Consider the following 20594-nt stretch of genomic DNA (forward strand, 5'->3'; position numbering starts at 1 on the left):
CACACCTGGCCCTTGGCCAGTTTTCATCCTGCTCTCAAGCTAGAATGGATTTTACATCTTTAGAGAAGAATTAAAAAAAAAGCAAGAATCCTGAAGGAAATGCAAATCAAAACCACAAAGAGATACCACATCATACCCACTAGATGGCTATAACCAGACAACAGACGGTAACAGGGACTGAGGAGGGCATGGAGAAATCGGAACCCTCAACCTCGCTGACAGGAATGTGAAGTGGTGCAGCCACTGTGGAAAACAGTTCTTCAAAATGTTAAAATGCAGTTACCACACGGTCCAGAAATTCCACTTGTAAATATCTACCCAAGAGGAATGGAACACGTTCCACACGGACACTTGCAGGTGAAAGTCCGCAGCAGCACTGTTCTCAACACCCTCAAGGTGGAGGCAAACCCAGTGCCCCCTGACAGGTGAACGGATCAGCAAACGTGGTTCATCACCACAGCCATGCAAAGGGGTGGAACACTGACACACGTTACAATGTGGATGAACCTTGAAAACATGATGCTCAGTGAGAGAAGCCAGAGATAAAAGGCCACGTAGCGCACGATTCCTTCCACGCATAAGAAGTGTCACAGCAGGGGACATCCACAGGGATGGAAAGTGGGTGAGGGGCTGCCGGGGGCTGGGGAGTGGCTGTTAACGGGCACAAGGTTTCTTTTTGGGGGACTAAAAAGTTCTACCTTAGTGGTGACGTTTGTACAACTTGTGAATATACTAAAAACCACTGAGCTGTATGCTTTAAAAGTGAATTTCATAGCATGCACTTTTCCTCGATGAAACTGTTACACATGAGAAAAAAAAAGCAACAGAGACCATATGCGGCCCTTTACAGAAAAAGTCTGCAGATCTTTAAAAGTCACTATCTCTCAACGTGGATGGATTAAGAAACGCCCGTGAGCGATGTAAAGAAATACCACTAAAACTGCCTTGTTAACAGCTCCCTGATGCTGTGTACAAGTGGTGTACAGATACACACAGGCACGTGCAAGAGGAGGAGGAGCAGAAGGAGGCTGGGCACACTGGCCGCACTGCCCCGGGAGAGGAAGGCGGGTGGGCAAGCCCGCAGGATGGCTGGGCCACGGTGACTTCCCCCTCATGACCGAGCACAGTACCCACCCTCGCTGTGACAAGAGCAGCACAGCTGCTGGTTCTGGGTGGTGAGAGCAGGCGTTACCACAGCCCGTAATTCCCTGAACTATTGAGAATGTCTCGAAGAGCGCCTTTTGCTCCAATACAAGGAGACACAAGAAGCAGGGAAGCACCTGCTAAGCTCTCAGCAGAACTGTGGGGAGGTGGCTGAGACGCCCCCTGATCTGCCTCACCTGCAGCACGTTGCTCTCCGCCTCCTCCCCGGTGATGACTTCCACCTTCTCCAACAAACACTTCCGCGCCGTCGCCTTGGTGTAGGCCGCAGCCGACTCGGCCAGGGACTCTGCAATGTTATTAGCTAAACGACATTGACTATTTATTTGGTGGGGGGGAGGATGCACCTCAGAGGACACCAAAAGGGGTGGGTCCGGCCTCAAGGGTGCCAGTGACCCCCGGCCACCACGCCTGGGTCGGAGTGGACCTCGGACATGCCATGTAACCCTGCCTCGGAACCTGCAGGGAGACCACCTGGGAGCGGCCAGCGTGTCTCCAGATTTCCCATTTCCCACTTGGGACAGGACAGAAGTCAGAAAGACTTCTGAGAGGGCTGTGAGAGAAGCTCCCCTCCACTGCCTCAGGGTGTGAGGAACAGGGTGACAACCACCTCAACCCTACCCCGGGTCCCCGGGCAGCAGCATGGGCCTCACTGGTCTAAGATGAATGAGTCCCCTCCCCACTCCTGGAAAACCAGCATGGCTGGAGGATGTCTGGTTCACGTGTGGTTGCTGCCGCTGCGGCCAGGTGGTCCTGTCCCTCCATCCCTCCATCCCTCCAGCGCAGGGTGGGCATGGACAGCCTCATCACTCTGTGCCCCTCCCGTCACTCTGTGCCTCTCCCGGAAGCCAGAGGACGCAGGCATACCTTTCTCGGGGGTGGCCTCCTGGGATGAGGACTCGGACCCAGACTCGGCAGCTGTGTTTTCTCTGTTGGCATCTGAACTGACCTCATTTAGTTTGGGCGGGCTCTGTGGGGAGGGGAGGCACATGGGAGGAGGGCGTGTGTGGGTGGTGCCGGTGGGCGGGTGGCTGCGGAACAGGAAGCCCCTCCTGGCATGGCCCTGCCTGGGTGAAGGACTTCTCTCTGCTGACAACAGCTTCTCCTTCCTAGCTTCTGGGGCCTGCCCAGCCCTAGCTCCACGCTCACTCAACGCTCCTCAAGTGTCGTAAGATGGCCCCTGCTCAACACCTTCACAGAACAAGCAGCTCTCAGTCCTCACAGATCGCCCTGTATGCCATACATGCGCTGCCCCTGGGGCCCCACGTGGGGCCCCTGTGGCATCACTGGGAGGTGTGTGCCACCAGCTGACCTCAGGCTGCCCAGTAATCTTGGCCTGTGAGGCAGGTCTTTGACTACTTCATCGAAATTAAAAAAGGACAGTGCTGACCCTTGAGAGAAGTAGGGGGCTCCTGAGTGCAACACACGGAGACCAAGATGGCAAGAATTAGGTGGGCCCCAAACAGCACCTTAGCCACACTTACCATGGACCCAGCGGGGCCATGTATGATTGGGGAAAAGGAACACAAATAAGGGAGCGGGTCAGCAACCCTAGAAGCCTGCCCTGGGCTGGCTGGGTCCCCTGGGACCAGGAGACGGCCCGAGGTCACCCACGTACCTTGGCTGTGGTGTGTCAGGAGTGCAGGGGACACTGCAGGGGTCCCTCCAAGACCCCCAGCCCCCATTCTGGCTGCAGCCTTGTGGTTGGGGTGGGGCTGCCCCCCTTGATTCCAGAGGTGGCTCAGGGTGGTCCCAGTAGCACATGGCTAAGGACTTCGGCCTGATGGCTGTCCCCACCACCGCTCTTAGCCAAGAGGAAGCGTGACCCTGGCTCCTGGAGGGCCTCCCTGGGCTGCCAGTGCCCACAATGCTGCCCTGGTTTGAGCTGCTTCTGTGCTGGGTCTTCTTTCTCTTACTTTACTTGCAAGACAAAGGGTTCTACTTTCACAGGAGCCGATGCAGCAGCCACACCCTACACGTGCCCTAGACCCAGGGGAGGCTCTGAAAGCCTCCCGGCCCCGAGGAACACCAGTCCCCAGTGGGGCACTCACCAGCACACGCTCGCTCATGTTCTGGCCAAACACGAACTTGCTGCTGGCAGCGTCGGCGCTGTTGGCTGAGTTCTCTAAACTGAAGAGAAGATGTGCTATGAGTGTGTGGTGTCACACAGGACAGCGCCAGGCAGGTGTGCCGCCTGCACGTGCCATGGGCGCACGGTCTGAGTAAGTGAGACCCAGACACCTGGTGTGGAGAGCACAGTCGAGGCCCCACGTGGCCTTGCAGGATGGGCCTGGCTTGCCAGGGACAGGTGCCTGCCCCACCACCTCCCCTGCCAGGCTGCACCGCGCAGCAAACACAGACCCTCAGCTTCCACCGCCCAACACACCGGACACCCGCCTTCCCCTCACCCTCAGCCTGCAGGTAGGGGGCACCACCTTAGAGGCCGAGTGCGGGGTGTTCCATCCATGTCCAGGAGGGAAACCCGCTGGGCAGTGGGCTGGGGCGGTGAGTCTCTGCTGCTCTCTGGCCCCCTCCCCTGGCCCACACCAAGGAGGCGACACCTCCCACCAGGCTGTGGGGGGGACCACATAGGACAGCCTGGGTGAGCGCTAGGCCAGCGGTGGCTGCTGGGGCTGTCACACTTCATCCAGTTTAAGGTATCACAGGCTGCACGTGCTTCCCAATTTGGGAAATGCTGAAGTGCAAAACATGCACCTTAAAATATCTGATGCACTCTGCAGACGGGTCCAGGCAGCCAAGCAGCAAGGTCACTGCTCATGCCAGGCCTCCTGGAGCTGAAGCCCATGTCCTACTGCTCTTTGTGGGTGACAACAGGCTGCTGAGCTGCCACCAGCCCGCTGGGTCGCATTCTGGGCACGAGGTCTGGGTGACAGGGGTCACTCTGAGGGCTAGACTGGACAACCCCACGGAACTGGGGTGTGGCCCCAGGTGCCTGAAGCCCCCCATCCCGGCCCCTTAGCATCTGCACCCAGAGGGGAGGCGGAGGGGCTGGAGGGGGACTGGGCTTCTTCTCTGAGGGAAGGCCCAGGATGGCTCCTGGCCAGGGGCTGCCTCCTCCCTGGGCCCTGAGAAGGGGACAGTGGGTGGCTATGGACCCCTCTGAGGCCAAGGCTCTCCCCACGCAAGGCTGGCACCAGGCCCGAGGCGCACACCTGGAGCTGATATACTGAAGGAAGTAGTTGGTCGCGGCTGGTGTTTCTGAACTGGGGTGTCCAGTGTTCTCCATGTCCGCTACTTCAGTGTTCTCGTTTATTAACTGTGAAGCAGAGAGGAAATGCTCAGTGCTCGGAGGACGGCAGGTCCTGGAGCTCTAGCACTCAGCCTGTCTGCACAACCCTTATGCTGCACCGCAGGGCTCTGTCCACGTGCGTACCCTGGGGTGCGGGAGTCCACAAGGCACTAGGGAGCGTTTTCCATCTTATCTAAAAAAAAAACACACTCAGGCTGGCATCTGGTTGGCATTTTCATCAATGCTCCTGTACCGCGAGATCACAGGTGGCTCACGAATCTCATATTCTAAGGGATTTATTACAAACGCACTAGGAGCAGGGTTTCCTGAGGGCGTCCTTCATGCTGCTGAGCCAGCTCTGTCATGTGCTAGCTGATGTGATTCTCTGGGGAACGCTGAGGGGGGGATCAGACCCTTGTTCTTAGGCAGAAGAGGCTCAGAGGGGTTAAGAAACCATGGCCGCAAGCTGCCCTCCATGGAGAAGCTGGGATGCGATCGTCTCCAGACCCTATGAGACATGGCCCCCGCCCCAATCTCAAGGCAGCGAGGAAGACTCAGCCTGATGGCCCAGGCCAGGCCCCCACCTCCTGCTTCCTCCTCCCGGGAGGGAGCAGCCCTCAAAGGACTCATCATTTTGCTAAAGCTGTGCAGTATCAACGCCTGTTTTCTGCCTCTCAGGGAATCTGTGCTTCTGTCGGACAGTGAGCACCAAAGGATGAAGCATGCGGCATGGCTGGATGCTTTCTCTGCACAGGGAAGGCTTTTGTTTCCTTGTTTCAGGTGTTCTCACCCTCTGTGTCACTGTCCCCAGGCCTGGATTGTTCCCTGAGGGGCCATCCTGGGCACCGTGGGATGTTGCTCAGCATCTCTGGCCTCCTCCATATCAGTGGCACCTACCCCCCCTGTTGTGACAAACACGAATGTCCCCAGACACCACCACTACACTGCCCCTCAAGTTTCCAGAGGAGCTTCTTGCCAGATGAGCTACTGGAAATAGCACAGAAAGACCTTCCGGCCCCATGGCTGGGAAAGGTCTTCCCAGAGGGTCAGGGCGTGGGGTCCAGAACCCAGGTCCCTGCCACTGCCAGATGCTCCCCGCCCCCGACTCAAATCCAGACTAGACCAACACACCTGGGGGCAGCCAGGAGGTGACAGATCCTGACGCCTCCTGTGGGAGAGAAAACAGTATCTTTTCCACCTGCCCTACTTGAAAAAGAGAAGGTGACGGCTCTCAGCTGGGGGTGATTTAGTCCCACGGGGAACATTTGGCACCATTCGGGGACGTTTACAGTTGTCACAACTGGGGACAGGGAGAGCTGTGCTCCTGGCATCGGGGGGAGGTGGGTGGGGTGGGTGCTGCTCAACACCCTACAGTGCTCAGGACAGGCCTCCAGCAACTAAGGATCCAGTCTACACCTTGCTAGTGCTAAGACACAGAAATCCTTCAGTAAGGAAATAAAAATCTCTCCGGTGATGTCGAAAGCATGGGATCTTTTGCTACAAAAACATCAGTTCTCAGGGCCAAGTTGCCCCCCGCCGGCCTGACTCCTGGGAGAATGAGGAAGCCTGCCACCAGGAGCCACTGCCGAGCCCCAGGTGCGGGGCAGGGTGGGGCAGGTGGCTGGGCTGTGTGCCAGGAGCCGGCCAGGGCATGGAAGGGAGGAAAAGCAAGCAGCTGCTGGCTGCTGAGTCATAGGACCACCCCAGAAACGGTGCCCCCCACCCCCAAAATCCTGGGGAGGCGAGAAAAGATCAATTCACTAGGTCAACAGCTTGACCAGCCCCTGGTTATGTACCTTAACTCTGTCCCGCAGGTTCTGCCCAAACACAAATGCCTGCAGTGCGGCCTGCTCTCTCTTCCCACAGTCCTCCTCCTCAGAAGTACTGTTAGATGCGTTCTTCTGGGGCTCCTTCTCCTGGTGAGAACAAGCAAGCACGACAGCTGAGAAGACGGGACAGAGCAGCCTGACAAGCAAGACGAGCCACCTCGCATGACTGCATCTGCCCAGCGCGTCTCCACCGCACGCGCCCTGGGCAGAGGGACCAGCAGGACCCCTGGGACCGGCTGGGCCAGCCCTCTCCAGGGAGGGGAGAGCGCTCGGTGGCCGGGACGCTTGTCACCGGGGACCCAGGTGGAGGTCAGGGCAGGTGGTCTCCCTCCAGCTCAGAGCTGCACGGCTGACTTCCTGCCCTGGAGACCCCCAGCCACCGCTTTCCGAGAAGCAGGATGTTGAGGAAATGACTCTTTATCCAATTCCAGTAACTGTGGTTTGAGGGTGGGGGCTCAGGGACATTTGAAAACTGGACTGTAGACCATCGATTTCACCATCTGGGCCTGAATATCTAAGTGGGGGTGTGGGGGGCACGGGACCTCAGGCAGCAGCTTATCTGCTGAGAGGGGTGGGGCGGGAATAAACACAGGTGCAACCTGGCTCTGTGTACGGAGGCCCTGCTGCGGGACTGCTACTCGGGTTTCAAGTCTGTCTCTGCTGACTGCAAACGCAGGCTCTTCGTTAAATGCCCCTTATTTTCCAGCTGCTATGCAACGCTACAAGAAAACATATGCTTCTGGCCTATATAATCCCAGGGCCCCGAAGGACTTTTTTTTTTTTTAAAACAAGCAATTTCTGAGCTGACTCCCCAGGCACAGTCCCTCTACTAGAAGTAGCACATGTATGCAAATCCCTGAGCCGCTCGGCTGCAGAAGAGGGAGGGGAAGACGCCCCTCCAGGGAGAGCAGGCCGAGGCCCTGTCTGGGTGGGAGCGACTCGAGCCCTGGGCAATCCGGCCCTCCGTGCAGAGCCCTTCTCATGGCCCCTTTCTCTCAGAGCCATGGAGTTCCTGGCAGTCTGGCTACTTGGCCAGTCAGCTGCAGGGACACAGGGACACCTCTGAGCAAATCCAGACGCCTCAGCACAGGCCGGCTCGGGCACTGCTTCGGGCAGCCAGCAGTCCACGTGCTCGGCGAAGCCCTCCCCGCCCCGTCGCGGACGGACCTCAAGCGCTGGTGCCTCGTCAGAGGGACTTCTCCGGGCAGGGTTGTCTGGCGAGGCGGATGCTGTGGCTCCCGGGCAGTCTGCTGGGACGCTGACCCCATTGGTGCCGCTGCTCGGGACTGCGGGCAGAAGGACAGCGGGGTCTCAGGGGCTAGTGCAGTACCCCCTCAGTGCTCCCTCCGAACCCTGGGCCCGTAGTGTAAAGTCTCCTTTTTTAAGGAAAGGATCTGGTATCACTACTGAAAGTCACAAATTCTTAGGTTAAAAAAAAAAAAACCCCAAACTAAAACTGAAACCTCAGAAAAGTGAGAATACCTTAATGCTTATTCCACAAAGAACCATGTGAATTTTCAGTGTATTCACAAACAATAGCATTAAAGGAAAAAAGAAAAAAAGAAGAAAATATATTTTGGGAACAATTACGGGTTTTATAAAACCAGGTTTACTGACAGTCTTTATTTTATGCACTTTCCCTTTTTTTAAACAGTTGAGATTATACAACACGCACAACTTTAAATCTGGCTTTGACTGTTTAAGCGTTGGACCAAAAAATCTCCCAGGTAATTAAATGCTCCAGAAATGTTCAGTTTCTCCCAGGTGGGATGCCACACCGCTTCCGATCAAGGTTTTGAATAGCAGGGGAAGATTAAGAGAAAGAACAGCTTGTCAACAGCGAGGAAACAAGGAAGAACTGAAACCACTCCCTGTGCAAATGTAAGAGACGGGCGGTGCAGGGGGTGTGTCTAAGGCTGCCAAGTAAGATGGCAAAGCACATCTGATCAAATCACTCTTCCAGGCTCTTAGACACACAGAGCTCAGTTTTGCCTGCAAACACATAGGGACAAACCCGCCCTGCTCCGGGGGGGCCAGCCTTCATGATGCCAGCGCGCGCACAAAGCACGTCCCCCCAGCAGCCGCAGCCTCAGCGCTGCAGGGAGACGTGAAACGCCTGTCCCCCTGGCTCGTCAGGGATTTGAGGATCGTTTCCCCAGCGCTCTCCTTCTCCCCCAGAGTGTTTGGCAGAGAGGGCCAAAGCCACCATGTGGAGACCCAACCGTCCCAGGGAGATGCTCCCGGGCCGTGCGATCCCAGGCGCCAGGCCCGGCTTACTCACCGGGCTGTGAGAGTGCCCTCGGCTGAGGGGCCTGGAGCACCGCCGGGCGGAGCACGCTCCGCTGCTGCTCCTTCGGCTTCTGGCTCGGCAGACCTGGGAACAGAGATTGGCGTGCCTGGGCCCTCAGACCACATGGCAGAAAGGCCACCCGTACCCTCGCTGGCTCTCAGGTGCTTTACAGAAAAATCAACCTCAGCAACCCATCTGCTGTCCCTCCTGGGCTGGACTTTCCAGGGAAGCACATTAAAAACAAAAACAAAACCCAAGATATTTCCCTTCCAGACCAACTCTGGCTGTTGCTATTTTTACCTGTGATTAAATGAATCCCCATGACGCTGATCCTGTCTGCAAACTCACCCACTAAGAACAGTAACACTACAGAGGGAGCCAAAGGATAGTTGTTCTCAAGTGTGGGGCTCAGGGTGAAGTGCAGACAGTGGGGGAAACAGTGATGCCATAGCTGACCGAGTTCAGGACTTTGCTCGCGGTCACGTCAAGGTACCCTTTGCACCTGCTTCGCCAAATGCGACTCTGAGAAAATCCCTCTGCCAAACATACAGGACAAGGCCACAAGAAGGCTCCCGGACCTGCACCAGCTTCCCCGCTGGACCTGCTGCGCTCGGACGGCGCCATCGCGGGGCCCTGCTCACCAGCAGCCACTAAACTGTGCACACGCTGCTGGCTGGGGTGAACGGTGTGGCGTGCTGTGGCCAGAACGCTTTGTAGAGGCAGTCTGAACCAACTGAGCTCTGGCCAGGCACAGAGCCCAAATGTCCCACACCAAGCTGAGCCTGCCCCCTGCCACTGTCTCCGCAGGTGGCGGGCTCCCAGGTAGGAGAACCTTCTGGGTCTGACAGGCTGTCTGAGGAGGCTGTCTGGGGCTCACATGTCATCAGGTATATGAGACGACCCAGAGAGAGGCAGAGCCCAGAGCACAGGCAAGTTGAGGCTGCCAGGCCCTGGAAGGGGGCGAGAAGGCCACTCCACGCTCCTCTTCAAAAGCGGACACCTACCTGCACTGGGTGCCTGGCCATGGATGAGTGTGGGCGGCTTCAACCGGAATCCACTGCTCTTTTCCTCTACAAGCACAACACAGAAGATAAAAGCATGCCTGCCTAGGCTGGGGCAGCAGAACTGGGAGAGGTCAGGGGCAGGAGAGGACTGTGGTCTGGGCCTCAAGGGAGAACCAGGAGAAATATCTCCAAGTCAAAACAGCAATGTCGAAGCCCCCTCTGATTCCCTAGTCTGTAAGGCAGCCTGGGGCAGGGGGTGGGGAGAGGTGGAGGGCTGCAGGCAGGGCCGATCAACCCACGGGACACCTCCTCAGCTGCCTGCCAGGGGCTGAGGGGCTAGGAAGCTGTACTGCACTCGCGGGCCCTGAGGGATGTCAGGGAGCCACAGAGTAAAGGTCCCTGGGGCCTGAATCCCTCTGCCGGAGGACATGTCTGACATTAGGAAAAGCCTCTGTGCTACCAGCAGATGTCGGGGAAATGAGACACGCTTTCTGAGGCAAAAGAGCAGATGCGGCAGCCGGGCAGCTCGCCCTCTCCAGGTGTGCCGGCGCGCACGCCTCCCTGCGTGTTTATGAGAGCACAGGGAGGCCCGGGAGCAGGAGGCGGGGTCGCCCGCAGGCCTGTGTCTGGGCTGGCACCCATGCGGGGCTGACAAATACAGGGGCTCCTGGGGCGGCTCAGTCTGGCTGAGCTCAGCCACGGTGTGCACAGACCCCTCACTCCCTACATCTTGGTGACTCTGCCCTCCTCAGAATCGGGCAGTGGGCGGGGGTGGGGGTCAGTCTAACGCAATCCAGGACCAGAAGTATCAGCATAAAAAGCTCTGTGGCTCTAACAGCACAGTCTGCCTCTGGAAAAGCACAGGGACAGCAGCATTTTGCTCCACCAGAGCAGCCGCGATTTTGTGTTAAGGTCTAACTCATGGGAAAAAACCCTTGTCAGGGCTCAGGGAACAAGATCAATACAGAGAAACCAGTTGTGTCTTCCTACATACTATCAATGAACAATCTGAAAGTGAAGCTAAGAAAACAATTCTGGCGGGGAGGATGTAGCTCAGGTGGTAGAGCGCATGCTTAGCAAGCATGCTAAGGTCCTGGGTTCAATCCCCAGCACCTTCTCTAAAAGTAAGTAAATAAACAAACCTAATCCCCGCCCCAAAACAGGAAAACAATTCCATTTATAAGAGAAAAAAATACTTAGGAATAAATTTAACAAATAAAAACTACAGAACACTGGTAGAAGTACAGATTTAAATAAATGGGAAGATACCCCAAAAGGTCACATGGTACATGGTTCCACTGACATGAAACGTCCAGAACAGGCAAATCCACGGAGACAGAACTGCATTCATGGCTGCCAGGGGCGGGGAAAGACGAAACGGGGAGGGACTGCTCAGGGCACAGGGTCTCTTTTTGGAGTGACGACAATGTTCTAAGGTTAATTCCGGTGATGGTTGCACACCTGCGGATATACTAGAAACCCTTCAACTTTACACAGAAGCATACCACAGACACACCTTGTCAGCCCAAACTTTCAGGTATGAAACAAAATCAAATCTGGGTTCCCAATCAAACAAGAGGCCCCCTTCCTGCTGTCTGCATGTTCGTGAGCCAAACTGCTCTCCTTGGGCAAAAACAAGGTCATAAGAACTAACTGCTAGCTTGTTAGTACAGAGGAGCTGAGCCTGAAGGGCTTCCAGGGGCCTGCGCTGGTGGGGTTGGTGTCTCTCCCATAAAAGAGGGGTCATAAAAACCCCTGAGGAGAGTCAGACAGCCCAGGATGCGTGGGAAGACGGGCTGCCAGATGTTCCTTTGGGGAAGGGAAATGCTGAATTATATTTCCAAAGCTCAGGATTACTCAGAAGATGACTGGCAATTTAGAAACATAAAAAAGAATGAGATGAAATTCATAATTTAGGTAAGTTTTAAAAAAAGTCCTTAGAGCCAGCTTTGCAGTGTTCACACTGAGGCTACAGACTGATCTCCACCACTCTGCTCTGATCCATTTGACCCTTGGTATTGACCCAGGCTGACCAGCAGGGGCGACAGGCCCAGACAGTCCCTGCCACTGATCATTAGTCCCGGGCATGGTGCCTGGCCCACCCCACCCTGCAGATGCACAGGAAATCCATGCTGAATGCTGCAGTAAATTGACACACAGACAGACAAGGTGTGCCACACTTCTGATGGCAACTGGGGCCCTGGGACAGAAGGGGCCCAGAGCAGCAGGGAGGTGTGCTTTTGGGGCAGCTGGAGGCCCCCGTTGCAAGCCCCATCTCCACTAAAACAAATGCAGTCTCTTCTCACAGCCTCCGGAAGCTCACTTTCCCTGCAACGCAGTCAGGGTGCAACGAAGAGGCACTGTCTGGTGGCCAGAGCACCACCATGCACGCCAGGGTCACAGCGGTGCAGAGGCCACTGTACTGGGGTCTTCTCAAGGGCACATGCGTGCCCGCCCCATGAACTTGCTGGAGGAGGAAGACACTCCCTCTGGGGCAACCCCTGCCCTCCTCCAAATCATGCCTGAAGCAAGCAGGCTTCTTTCTCAGGGCGCATTTTGCCTGACCTCAGAGACCCCCAAATGACGTCGGAGGCAGGCAATGCTCACCCTTGAGGGAATCCTGGATTAAACCAGGAAGACAGATCAGAATTTAACCTGATGTGTCCCAGAGGTTAAAAAGAATCCAAGAGAAGGCTGTCTGGTGGGGACTGGAGCAAAGAGTAAATGCATTGAGGACAAAGGGAGCCAGGTTTCTTACTGTCAGAAAAGAGAGTTAGAAATATAAAGGGGGGAGCCAAAATGAACCGTGTTGGCACAGGACTGGAAGCATCTATGTGAACCTGGGGTTCCCTACACATGCAGATAGAGAGAGAGAGACAGAGTCAAACCAACTGTCAAAGTTCTAACAACTCGCCTCTTCCCTTGACGGCGCCCTCAAGCCCAGTATGACTTATCTCGCCCTCTTTTGAAGTCGGCAGTGAATTTATATAAGGCAGGTTAAGTTACAGAATTCGGGTGGTTACACTTGCTCATTAAATCTTTTATGAGGAATTTCAGCCACGTGGGAGAAACTTTCAAGAAATCCTGGGGCTGGTTCTCTAGTGAAAGACCAAAAAAGGAAGGCTCCACATTCTTTGGAAAGGATCACGCTGTTTTCCTTAAAGCTTTAAAGCTGTGATTAAATATATTTATCCAAACGGATCTAAGTGATATGAATGAATGTGAAAATTTAATACCCAGAGAATGGGTCTGGAGAATTACACAAACATCAGAGCGGTTACCGCGGGGATGCGGAGCGGGAAATAGGCAGGCAGATACTCATACTCTAAGTATTTCCAATTTTTTAATGATACTAATGTGTTATTTGTGTAAAATTTTGAAAGATGAGTATCATATTAGTGGTTTTTTTTTAAAGGACTCGAAACCCCTCGTACCCAGGCCTGGCTTGCAGAAACAGGAGTAAGGGCTTATGAAGCCTGCCTCACACTGGATTCCAAATCTACGAGCTGACGAGTTAGGAAACATTTAGGAACTGAAAAAGAATGCTGATATCAGACTGCCCATTCCTGTTTAAGATCTTATTTTGCAGTATCAACTGCTGTCCATCCCAGGAAACCCCCAGCGACTGGCTGTGACAGGCAAAGGGATGGGAGGGCTCACCTGGTTCTGAGTCAGAATTGCCTGCAGATGGTTCGCAGAAGGTTGATGGCATAAAAACATTGTTTTTTGATACTGTTGACAAGGAGGTGCAGGCAGGGGAGGGAACAAGAGGAAAAACAGCATGAGTAGGCGGGCAGACATGCACGGGGTCACTGCTCCCACCTGAGGGGTCATCTCCAGGCCCCACCGTTGGGGCGGGGGGTCAGCACTGCAAACCTGGCCTTTAGCTACTTCCAGTAAAAGTGATACCCTGGGACTCTTTCTACAGCAAAAAAAAGTGGGTCTTCAGTGGAACAACCTCAGTCTGTCTGATGTCGAGCAGTCGACTCTGGTCTACTGTGGCCACCTGCCTCGTCCTCGTGCCGCTGTGGGCACAGCCAGGAGGGGGTACGCGTCGGAAATTCTGAGTCTCCCGTGGGGCTGAGCCTCAGCCCTGCTCCTTGTCACCAGCTGGGGCTCACAGGTTGGCTGCAAACCCCCTCCCCTCACCTGTTTAGGGCCTTACTTTACAACCTCAAGTGCTTCCTAGGGTGCGGCCCAGGCAGTAACAGCGGGACTGAAGAACTAACTGTGCAGACAGAGGCAGCAAAGAGGAATCAGAGCGCAGTGCAAAGACCATGCTGTCAAGTGCGGCCCTGCTCATCTCTCTGCTCCCTGATGCCTGAGAGCCCAGTGTCCCCTACACGGTGACACATGAGAGGACAGGAAGAATGCCTGGCAGTCCTTTGCCCCTTCAGCCTATGACCACAGCACAAATCACCTCCTCTCCTCTCTGCCACACCTTCTTGGTGCAGGAAATGTGGTTCCGCAGGGGACAATGAATGGTAGGAATACAGTCAGTGGCCGGAAAGTGGGAGACCCTCCTTCCATAGTAAGGCCCATGCAACAAGTGTGCAGAGACACTTAAGAAAAGGATGTCAGCTGCGGCCTGGACTGCAAGTCGTCTGCAGGGCCCCCCAGGCCACAGCCTGCCCAGCAAATGACAGTGCCTCTCTTCAGGGGGTTGTGAAAGAGGATGTGGCAATGCCCCAAATAAGCAGTCAGGGAAACAGGTATGAAATCAAACTCGTCACAGGGACGATCTGAAAAAGACACTGTCTACACTGTACACCCCTGTGACGTGCACATCACTCTCGTGAGCAGAAACAAAGCTTCCAGGAGTGTCTTTCTCCCTTAAAGGGATATCCTTAAGGCTTACAGCTGTAAATGTTTTACATGAATTCCCAAGAATGATCTTCAAGCTGGGTAACTGGAGAGCATCTAAGTCAGTACTGTGGAACTCATGGGACTTTGGCAGAGGGGACCGAGCCGGGGTAGGGAGCAGAGGGGGCAGGCCCTACTGCAGCTTTCACCCTTGAACGTGCAGAAGCATGCCCAGGCTTGCAGAGCCTCCCAGTAAGCAGCCCCAGCATCTCCCTCTACCCTGGGAACCTGCCTCTTTCCACACCAGCCTTTGTACAAGCCCCCAGGCTGGTCTGCAGGGCTGTGTGTGAGCAGAACTTGTCCCCATCTGGCGCTTCCATGCCCTGGGGCCCGGCCACCTCCACAGGGACAGGGTCCCAGCCTGGGCTTCTCAACTGGGCTGCTGAAGTCTAGGCTCGTGGCTGAAGGGTCAGGAGAACACCCTACTGCCCACACCTCAGTCTCCAGACACAGCCAGCCAGCAGCCTTGCAAGGCAGACACGCACTGGTCAGAGACCTGATGGTCCTTTTCAGAGGGAGGTTAGTCCACTAGGCCCCACCCCTGCACAGTGTCACGGTCCCGCGTGCGGGCTGGGGAGACCTGGGCTAGGCTCGGGCGGCTCTAACCTCACTCCCAGCGGAGACAGAGTCTCAGGTTGATTCTAACTGGATGAGCGCAGGAGACGGACGATGGGTCTGAGACACTGGAGGGGAACAGCAGGCCCACAAACATGGATGCTGTTACTGTCCAGTGAGGGTCTGCAACTGTTACCTGACTGTGAAGGTGGGAACTGGGTTAAAGAGGACGTCCTTTCTCGCTTGACAGGAGGGCAGTAATTTCCATCTTCTCGGTCAGAATCTACAAAATATGAGGAGCGGGAGAAAAATGAGGCTGCTTCCACTTTTACAACCAAAGATGGTAAAACATGTGAGAGATTTCCTCACCTTCTCCACCTTCGGGGCTGGAGCCTCCGGCTGACCTCTGAAATGAGAACACACGTCAGGGCAGTCAGAGGGCCGGCCGCCTAGGGCCCAGCAGCTCCTGAGTCCCGCCACGGATGGATCCAGAAACGGGGTGCTGAGGGCGCACGGCCTGAGCTCAGCTACTCGAGTCACAGATGGACTTCCAACCTAACACTCAAAAGACTCCCCCCGGGAACCTTCCGCGTCTGCCTTACCAGGCCTTGTGCCAAGGAATCCTCTTAATGGCTGGGAAGGCACTCACAGCACCGGATCAGTTTCCTCGTTTCTCCACCAGGTACAGCTAAGTGGCGTGCCACCCCCGAATTCAAACAGGGAAACTAGATTGGATGTGGCCAGAGTTCCTTTTGCCCAGAGCTGGAAAGCGACCCTCTCTCCACTCTGGGGGGCAGCGAGACACTAGCTGTGGTGGTTTCACTCCCTGCCGCAGCACACCCTGCGGTGTGGAACCCTGTTTCAAGGTGGCCTATTGTTTCCAGAGCAACCAAGAGCTTTAGGCCTTGGACCAAAGCGTTCAGAACAGAATCACAGGTACAACTCAAGACTACAGACCCACTGAGCAGTCACAAGCTGAGAAAGCTGGCTAAAGAATTTCCTCCTTAACCTTTGGTTTTAGAATGTGAGCAACCAGCAATTGAGAAGACTTAAAATGAGCACCCCCCGCCCCACCCCAGGATAATGCACAATCCCTCTGGGACTCAAAATTCCTCAGAACCGAGCAGCCAAAAGCAGACTTTGAAGGGTGGACATCATTCCACCGGGGGCACTGGTTTCAGAGCAAGCAGGGAAGCCAATTTTCTTATTTTCAGAAAAGCCCCTCAAGGCTCAAGTTTAGCCAAATGAGGACCACCTGCCTCGAGCAGCTGTTTGGGGTTAACTGAGATGACGCCTGTGAAAGTGCTCTGCTGGCTGCAGGCAGCACGGGGGAGCAGTGACCGCTGTCAGACAGGGAAGTGCGGACGACCAGCCGGGGGCGGCACATGGTCCCCGGAAAGGGCTGCAAAGTATTTCCAGCTCCACAGGCCACATTCGGGCCACGTGTTGTAGATTCTTTATTTTTGTTTTTCCAATCCTTTAAAAATGTAAACACCACCTTAGCTCTCAGGCTGGAGGAAAAGAGGCCTCGGGCCAGATGCGGCAGGCCCATCCTCAGGATGGTGAGCCCGCAGGGTAAGAAAGGCACCCAACTGGTCTCCGCTCTCCCCGCCAGGGACTGCCCATCAGAGGCTGGGAAACACACAACCTCAGGGCCCAAAACAAAGTAAAGCACCCGAGGAATCAAGCAGGCTGGCCCCTGATGGGCACAAAGGGGCAGCCAGAGCTCAAAAGCCGAGGTGAAGGCCTGTGGAGCCTAGTCAGCATCTCCCTGCTCGGCCACTTCCTAAAGATGAACCCGGGCAAACTGTGTCACTGGGCCAGGCTTCCCCTTCCTCCCATGGAAAACGGAGGTGCTGGCGCTTCCTCCGCAGGGGGTGCCACGGGGCAGGTGGAGCAGGGCTGCAGCTCAGGGTGGGTGTGAGGAAGTCAGGTGAGGGACCGGGGCAGGGACTCTCGGAGGGGTGAAGAAGAGGGTCCGGCTCTCTGGGGGCTGAGCCGCACCCCTGCAGCACTGTCCTTCTGCCGGCCACACTCACATCCCGGAGCCTCATCCCCAGAACATCAGGCCTCCTGTCCAGACCTTCCCTGCCTCAGATGACACCCTCAAGGTGAAGCTCCAGGTACCTCCCCCTCCTGAGCCCAGCGATCCCCAGCCCGCCCCCGCCAACAAGCATTTTGACTCTACCAAACCAGCCCGCGGCAGCCTCAAGGGGCCTGTGGGATACGCAGCTTCCTGCATGGCCGAGAGGGGACAGGGGCAGAAGAGGACTGTGGTCTGGGCCTCAGGGGTCACGGGCCTGGAGAACCAGGAAAAATGTCTCCAAGTTAAAACAGAAATGCCGAAGCCCCGTCTGATCCCCTGGAGACGGACACTCTCTCTGGCCTCTGCAGGCACCGCTCCCTCTCCCGCTGACACACTCCTGTCTCTCCACTCTCTCTTCCCGGACCCCCCAGATGAGAACAAACCCTTCGGGCTGGTGGCCTCACGGCTCCCTGAGCTTCTTTCTCCGTGGTCCTTATCCCAGTCATGTGGTCTGTGTCAGGGTCCCCCAGGGGCCTCTAAGTTTCAAAAGCGTCCTGGCCTCCAGGACACTGCGGGGGCTCGCGTGGCTTGGGTTCAGTGAAAGCACGTGGACCCTAGGCACTCCGCCGGCCAAGGAGAAGCAGCCAGGGCACACATCCCCCAAGCTATACACAGAGCAATGGACCTGAGAGCTGTGAGGCCTGAGGCTGGCTGCCCACCACCTCGCTCTCCAGAGGCCTCCTCGCTGGCTCCCTAGGTTCATTTCCACACGTGTGATGATCCCAGGGTTTTTCCTGCTACCGGAACTAAATGTATCATGTCCTGTTTTGTGGCTGAGCAAGTGGCCTGTCCTGGAGCCGTCCCCCATGCCCTCAGGACTGCGAGCTCTGTGGCTGTCAGGTCCTCTCTGCTGCGTCCTGCTTCTGTCTGGACGTTCAGTGTCTGATCCCTGAAACTGGGGCACTGAGTCTCCAACACTGTGACCAAATCCTCTCTTGTCCGTTCCTCCTCCGTGCACTCCCCCACGCTCACGGGCCACTCCAGCCAGGGGAGGCAGCTCCTCTCCACCCAGCCCTCCAGCCTCTCTCGGGCCTCTACCCTGCCTGAGTGTCACAAAACTGGACGCTGTCTACTGTGTCTGTCTGCTGCCGCCGTGAGGCCCTGCCCTATCTGTTCCGCTCGCAGCCCATACACCCAACACTCAGGACACCACACGAAAGATGCTTGGCAAGTTATCTACTGCACGAATGGAGCCGTGTCCTCTGCCACAGCCCTTTGGCCACCTGGAGAGGAAAGGGCACCAGCCAGAGGAGATCAGATGCTCCTAGACCCCCAACCCCAGGAGACCTTTAAACCCACACCCTGAGTCTACTCAAGAACCAGCCCACAAGTCTGTGGCAGATCTCCTGGTCCTGGAAAGGCTGGGAGGCCAAGGCCTGGGAAGGACAACACAGGAAAAGTTCCCTACTGGGAGGACCTTCCAGAAGCTGCTGGAACCCCCTGTGGGGTCTGAAACAGCCGATTCAGAAGCAGTGAGCAAAGTGACACCAGCAAGTCTGCTCAACAGGAACTAGTACAAGAGAGCAGAGAGGCAGAGTGCAAAGCCAGGTCATGTCTGCTTGCCTTTGGAGATGCCTACCCGACAGCTGACATCCTCCACAGCTGCGCCTGCCCCTGCCCTGGCCAGGGAAAGCCAGAGCTTGCCACCCGGGCCCAGCTGCTTCACGCTGCCTTCCCCCAAAGCAGGAAGGGGTCTGGCGTGGCTACCCTGGCCCCACACAAGGCCAAGGCCAGCTCTGCCCGCAGACACAGCAGCCTGGTGGACAGGGCCTCTTCCACGTCACACTCATCTGGGGGCCACCCCTTGCCCAACCAAGGGAGCTGTTCTCCAGGGGTCAGTCTGGAACATGCCTGGACACACATGGGGTCAGGCTCTGCCTGTCCAGCTCCTCGGACCCTAGAAGCCTGCAGCCCAAAGCCCAGGGGCCACACTACAGGGACCCCATAAAGAGGCTCTGAAGAGCAGGCTTTCTGGATCTGCACGTCTGGGAGGAGCGAGGACACAAGTAGGGTGTGGAAGCCCCATCTCCTCCGCGTCTTCCCACCCCAGAAGCCACCTCTGCGAGGATTAGGGCTTCAGGATGTCACCTGGGGGACGCTGGGCCCAGCACCCATTAGGGACACTTTGATGAAAACATCCTTGGTCAACACTTACACGAGGAGACAGAAGAGAAAAAGACCAAAGACAACCCTTGAATGTATTTTTCCGGTGTCAGGACAGCACGAACAAATCAGCACGCCCGGACTGTGTGCTGGGGGTGCGTTAAGCCTGGGGGCGGGCGGGGCAGGCAGCATGCGCTCTTCTCCCCTCAGAAGCCACTGGAACCTCGGGAGGAGCAGCCCATTCTATGAAGTGTGCAAGTCCCTATCGTAAAGTACAAAACAGGGAAAAATGTCTAACCCAGGATGGGGCAATCATAGGCGTGAGATGCTTCTGTTCTTTGTATAAGGATGAAACAATGAAAATGACAATTGTTCAGTTTATTAAGGATTGCCCCTTTCCCCCAAAACGTGGCTCTCCAGGAAACAAGGTGCCAGGCCGGTCTGGGAGCAGTGAGGGTGCTGAGACACAGACACAGACAAACGGGCAGTGAGCAGGAATGAATGAATGGCGCTGCCTCCCTGACAAGACCAGAAAACAGGGCCATGTCAGGGAGATTCCTCCCAGAAAATGCCAGGTACCATCTGGTCTGCCTGGGACCCGGTAACCCCCACCTGGACTGCCTGGGACTTGACCCCACCTGGCCGCCTGGGACCCGGTGACTCCCACCTGGACTGCCTGGGACCTGGTGACCCCCACCTGGACTGCCTGGGACTCGGTGACCCCCACCTGGACTGCCTGGGACCCGGTGACTCCCACCTGGACTGCCTGGGACCCGGTGACTCCCACCTGGACTGCCTGGGACCCGGTGACTCCCACCTGGACTGCCTGGGACTTGACCCCACCTGGCCGCCTGGGACCCAGTGACCCCCACCTGGACTGCCTGGGACCCGGTGACCCCCACCTGGACTGCCTGGGACCCGGTGACCCCCACCTGGACTGCCTGGGACCCGGTGACCCCCACCTGGACTGCCTGGGACCCGGTGACCCCCACCTGGACTGCCTGGGACCCGGTGACTCCCACCTGGACTGCCTGGGACCCGGTGACTCCCACCTGGACTGCCTGGGACCCGGTGACTCCCACCTGGACTGCCTGGGACTCGGTGACTCCCACCTGGTCTGCCTGGGACTCGGTGACCCCCATCTGGTCTGCCTGGGACTCGGTGACCCCCACCCGGGCTGCCTGGGACCCGGTGACCCCCACGTGGGCTGCCTGGGTAGAAAGCTTGTGGGCTGCGTCTGCAGGGAACGAACGCCTGGGGAGAAAAGCTACTCAAGGGAGGGGCCTACTAAGGTGACTTCGTCTTCATGGACTACAGGCCAAGACAATGCTGTTTATTCTGTGACTGAGGGAACCAGGTCAGAAATCTGTACCAAAATGGGAGACACCGAATAAAGGAAAACAGAGGCGGCCTCCCAAGAGTCGAATGTTGGGCAGGGTGGGACGAGGGTACA

At 56.4% G+C, this 20594-nt stretch overlaps 1 protein-coding gene across 9 annotated transcripts in view; it reads right to left on the reverse strand.

Annotated features, from left to right (window-relative positions):
* RANBP3 (RAN binding protein 3) overlaps window positions 1–20594 on the reverse strand; it is a 49710-nt gene that overhangs the window by 3197 nt on the left and 25919 nt on the right. For 3 of the 9 annotated variants that reach the window (XM_031437040.2, XM_064479795.1, XM_064479798.1), the window contains 11 exons: window positions 15322–15358; window positions 15149–15235; window positions 13195–13266; window positions 9535–9600; window positions 8522–8614; window positions 7408–7526; window positions 6208–6327; window positions 4335–4438; window positions 3213–3291; window positions 2029–2131; window positions 1341–1465 (listed from right to left, as the gene is read on the reverse strand). In XM_031437040.2, coding sequence (XP_031292900.1) covers window positions 1341–1465; window positions 2029–2131; window positions 3213–3291; window positions 4335–4438; window positions 6208–6327; window positions 7408–7526; window positions 8522–8614; window positions 9535–9600; window positions 13195–13266; window positions 15149–15235; window positions 15322–15358 — 1005 coding nt within the window. The remainder of the gene's footprint in view (window positions 1–1340; window positions 1466–2028; window positions 2132–3212; window positions 3292–4334; window positions 4439–6207; window positions 6328–7407; window positions 7527–8521; window positions 8615–9534; window positions 9601–13194; window positions 13267–15148; window positions 15236–15321; window positions 15359–20594) is intronic. The other 6 variants (XM_031437041.2, XM_064479796.1, XM_031437042.2 and 3 more) reach the window with 4 other exon arrangements.

The sequence above is a fragment of the Camelus dromedarius genome, chromosome 27 (assembly GCF_036321535.1).
Source record: "Camelus dromedarius isolate mCamDro1 chromosome 27, mCamDro1.pat, whole genome shotgun sequence".
NCBI classification, from domain to species: Eukaryota; Metazoa; Chordata; class Mammalia; order Artiodactyla; family Camelidae; genus Camelus; species Camelus dromedarius.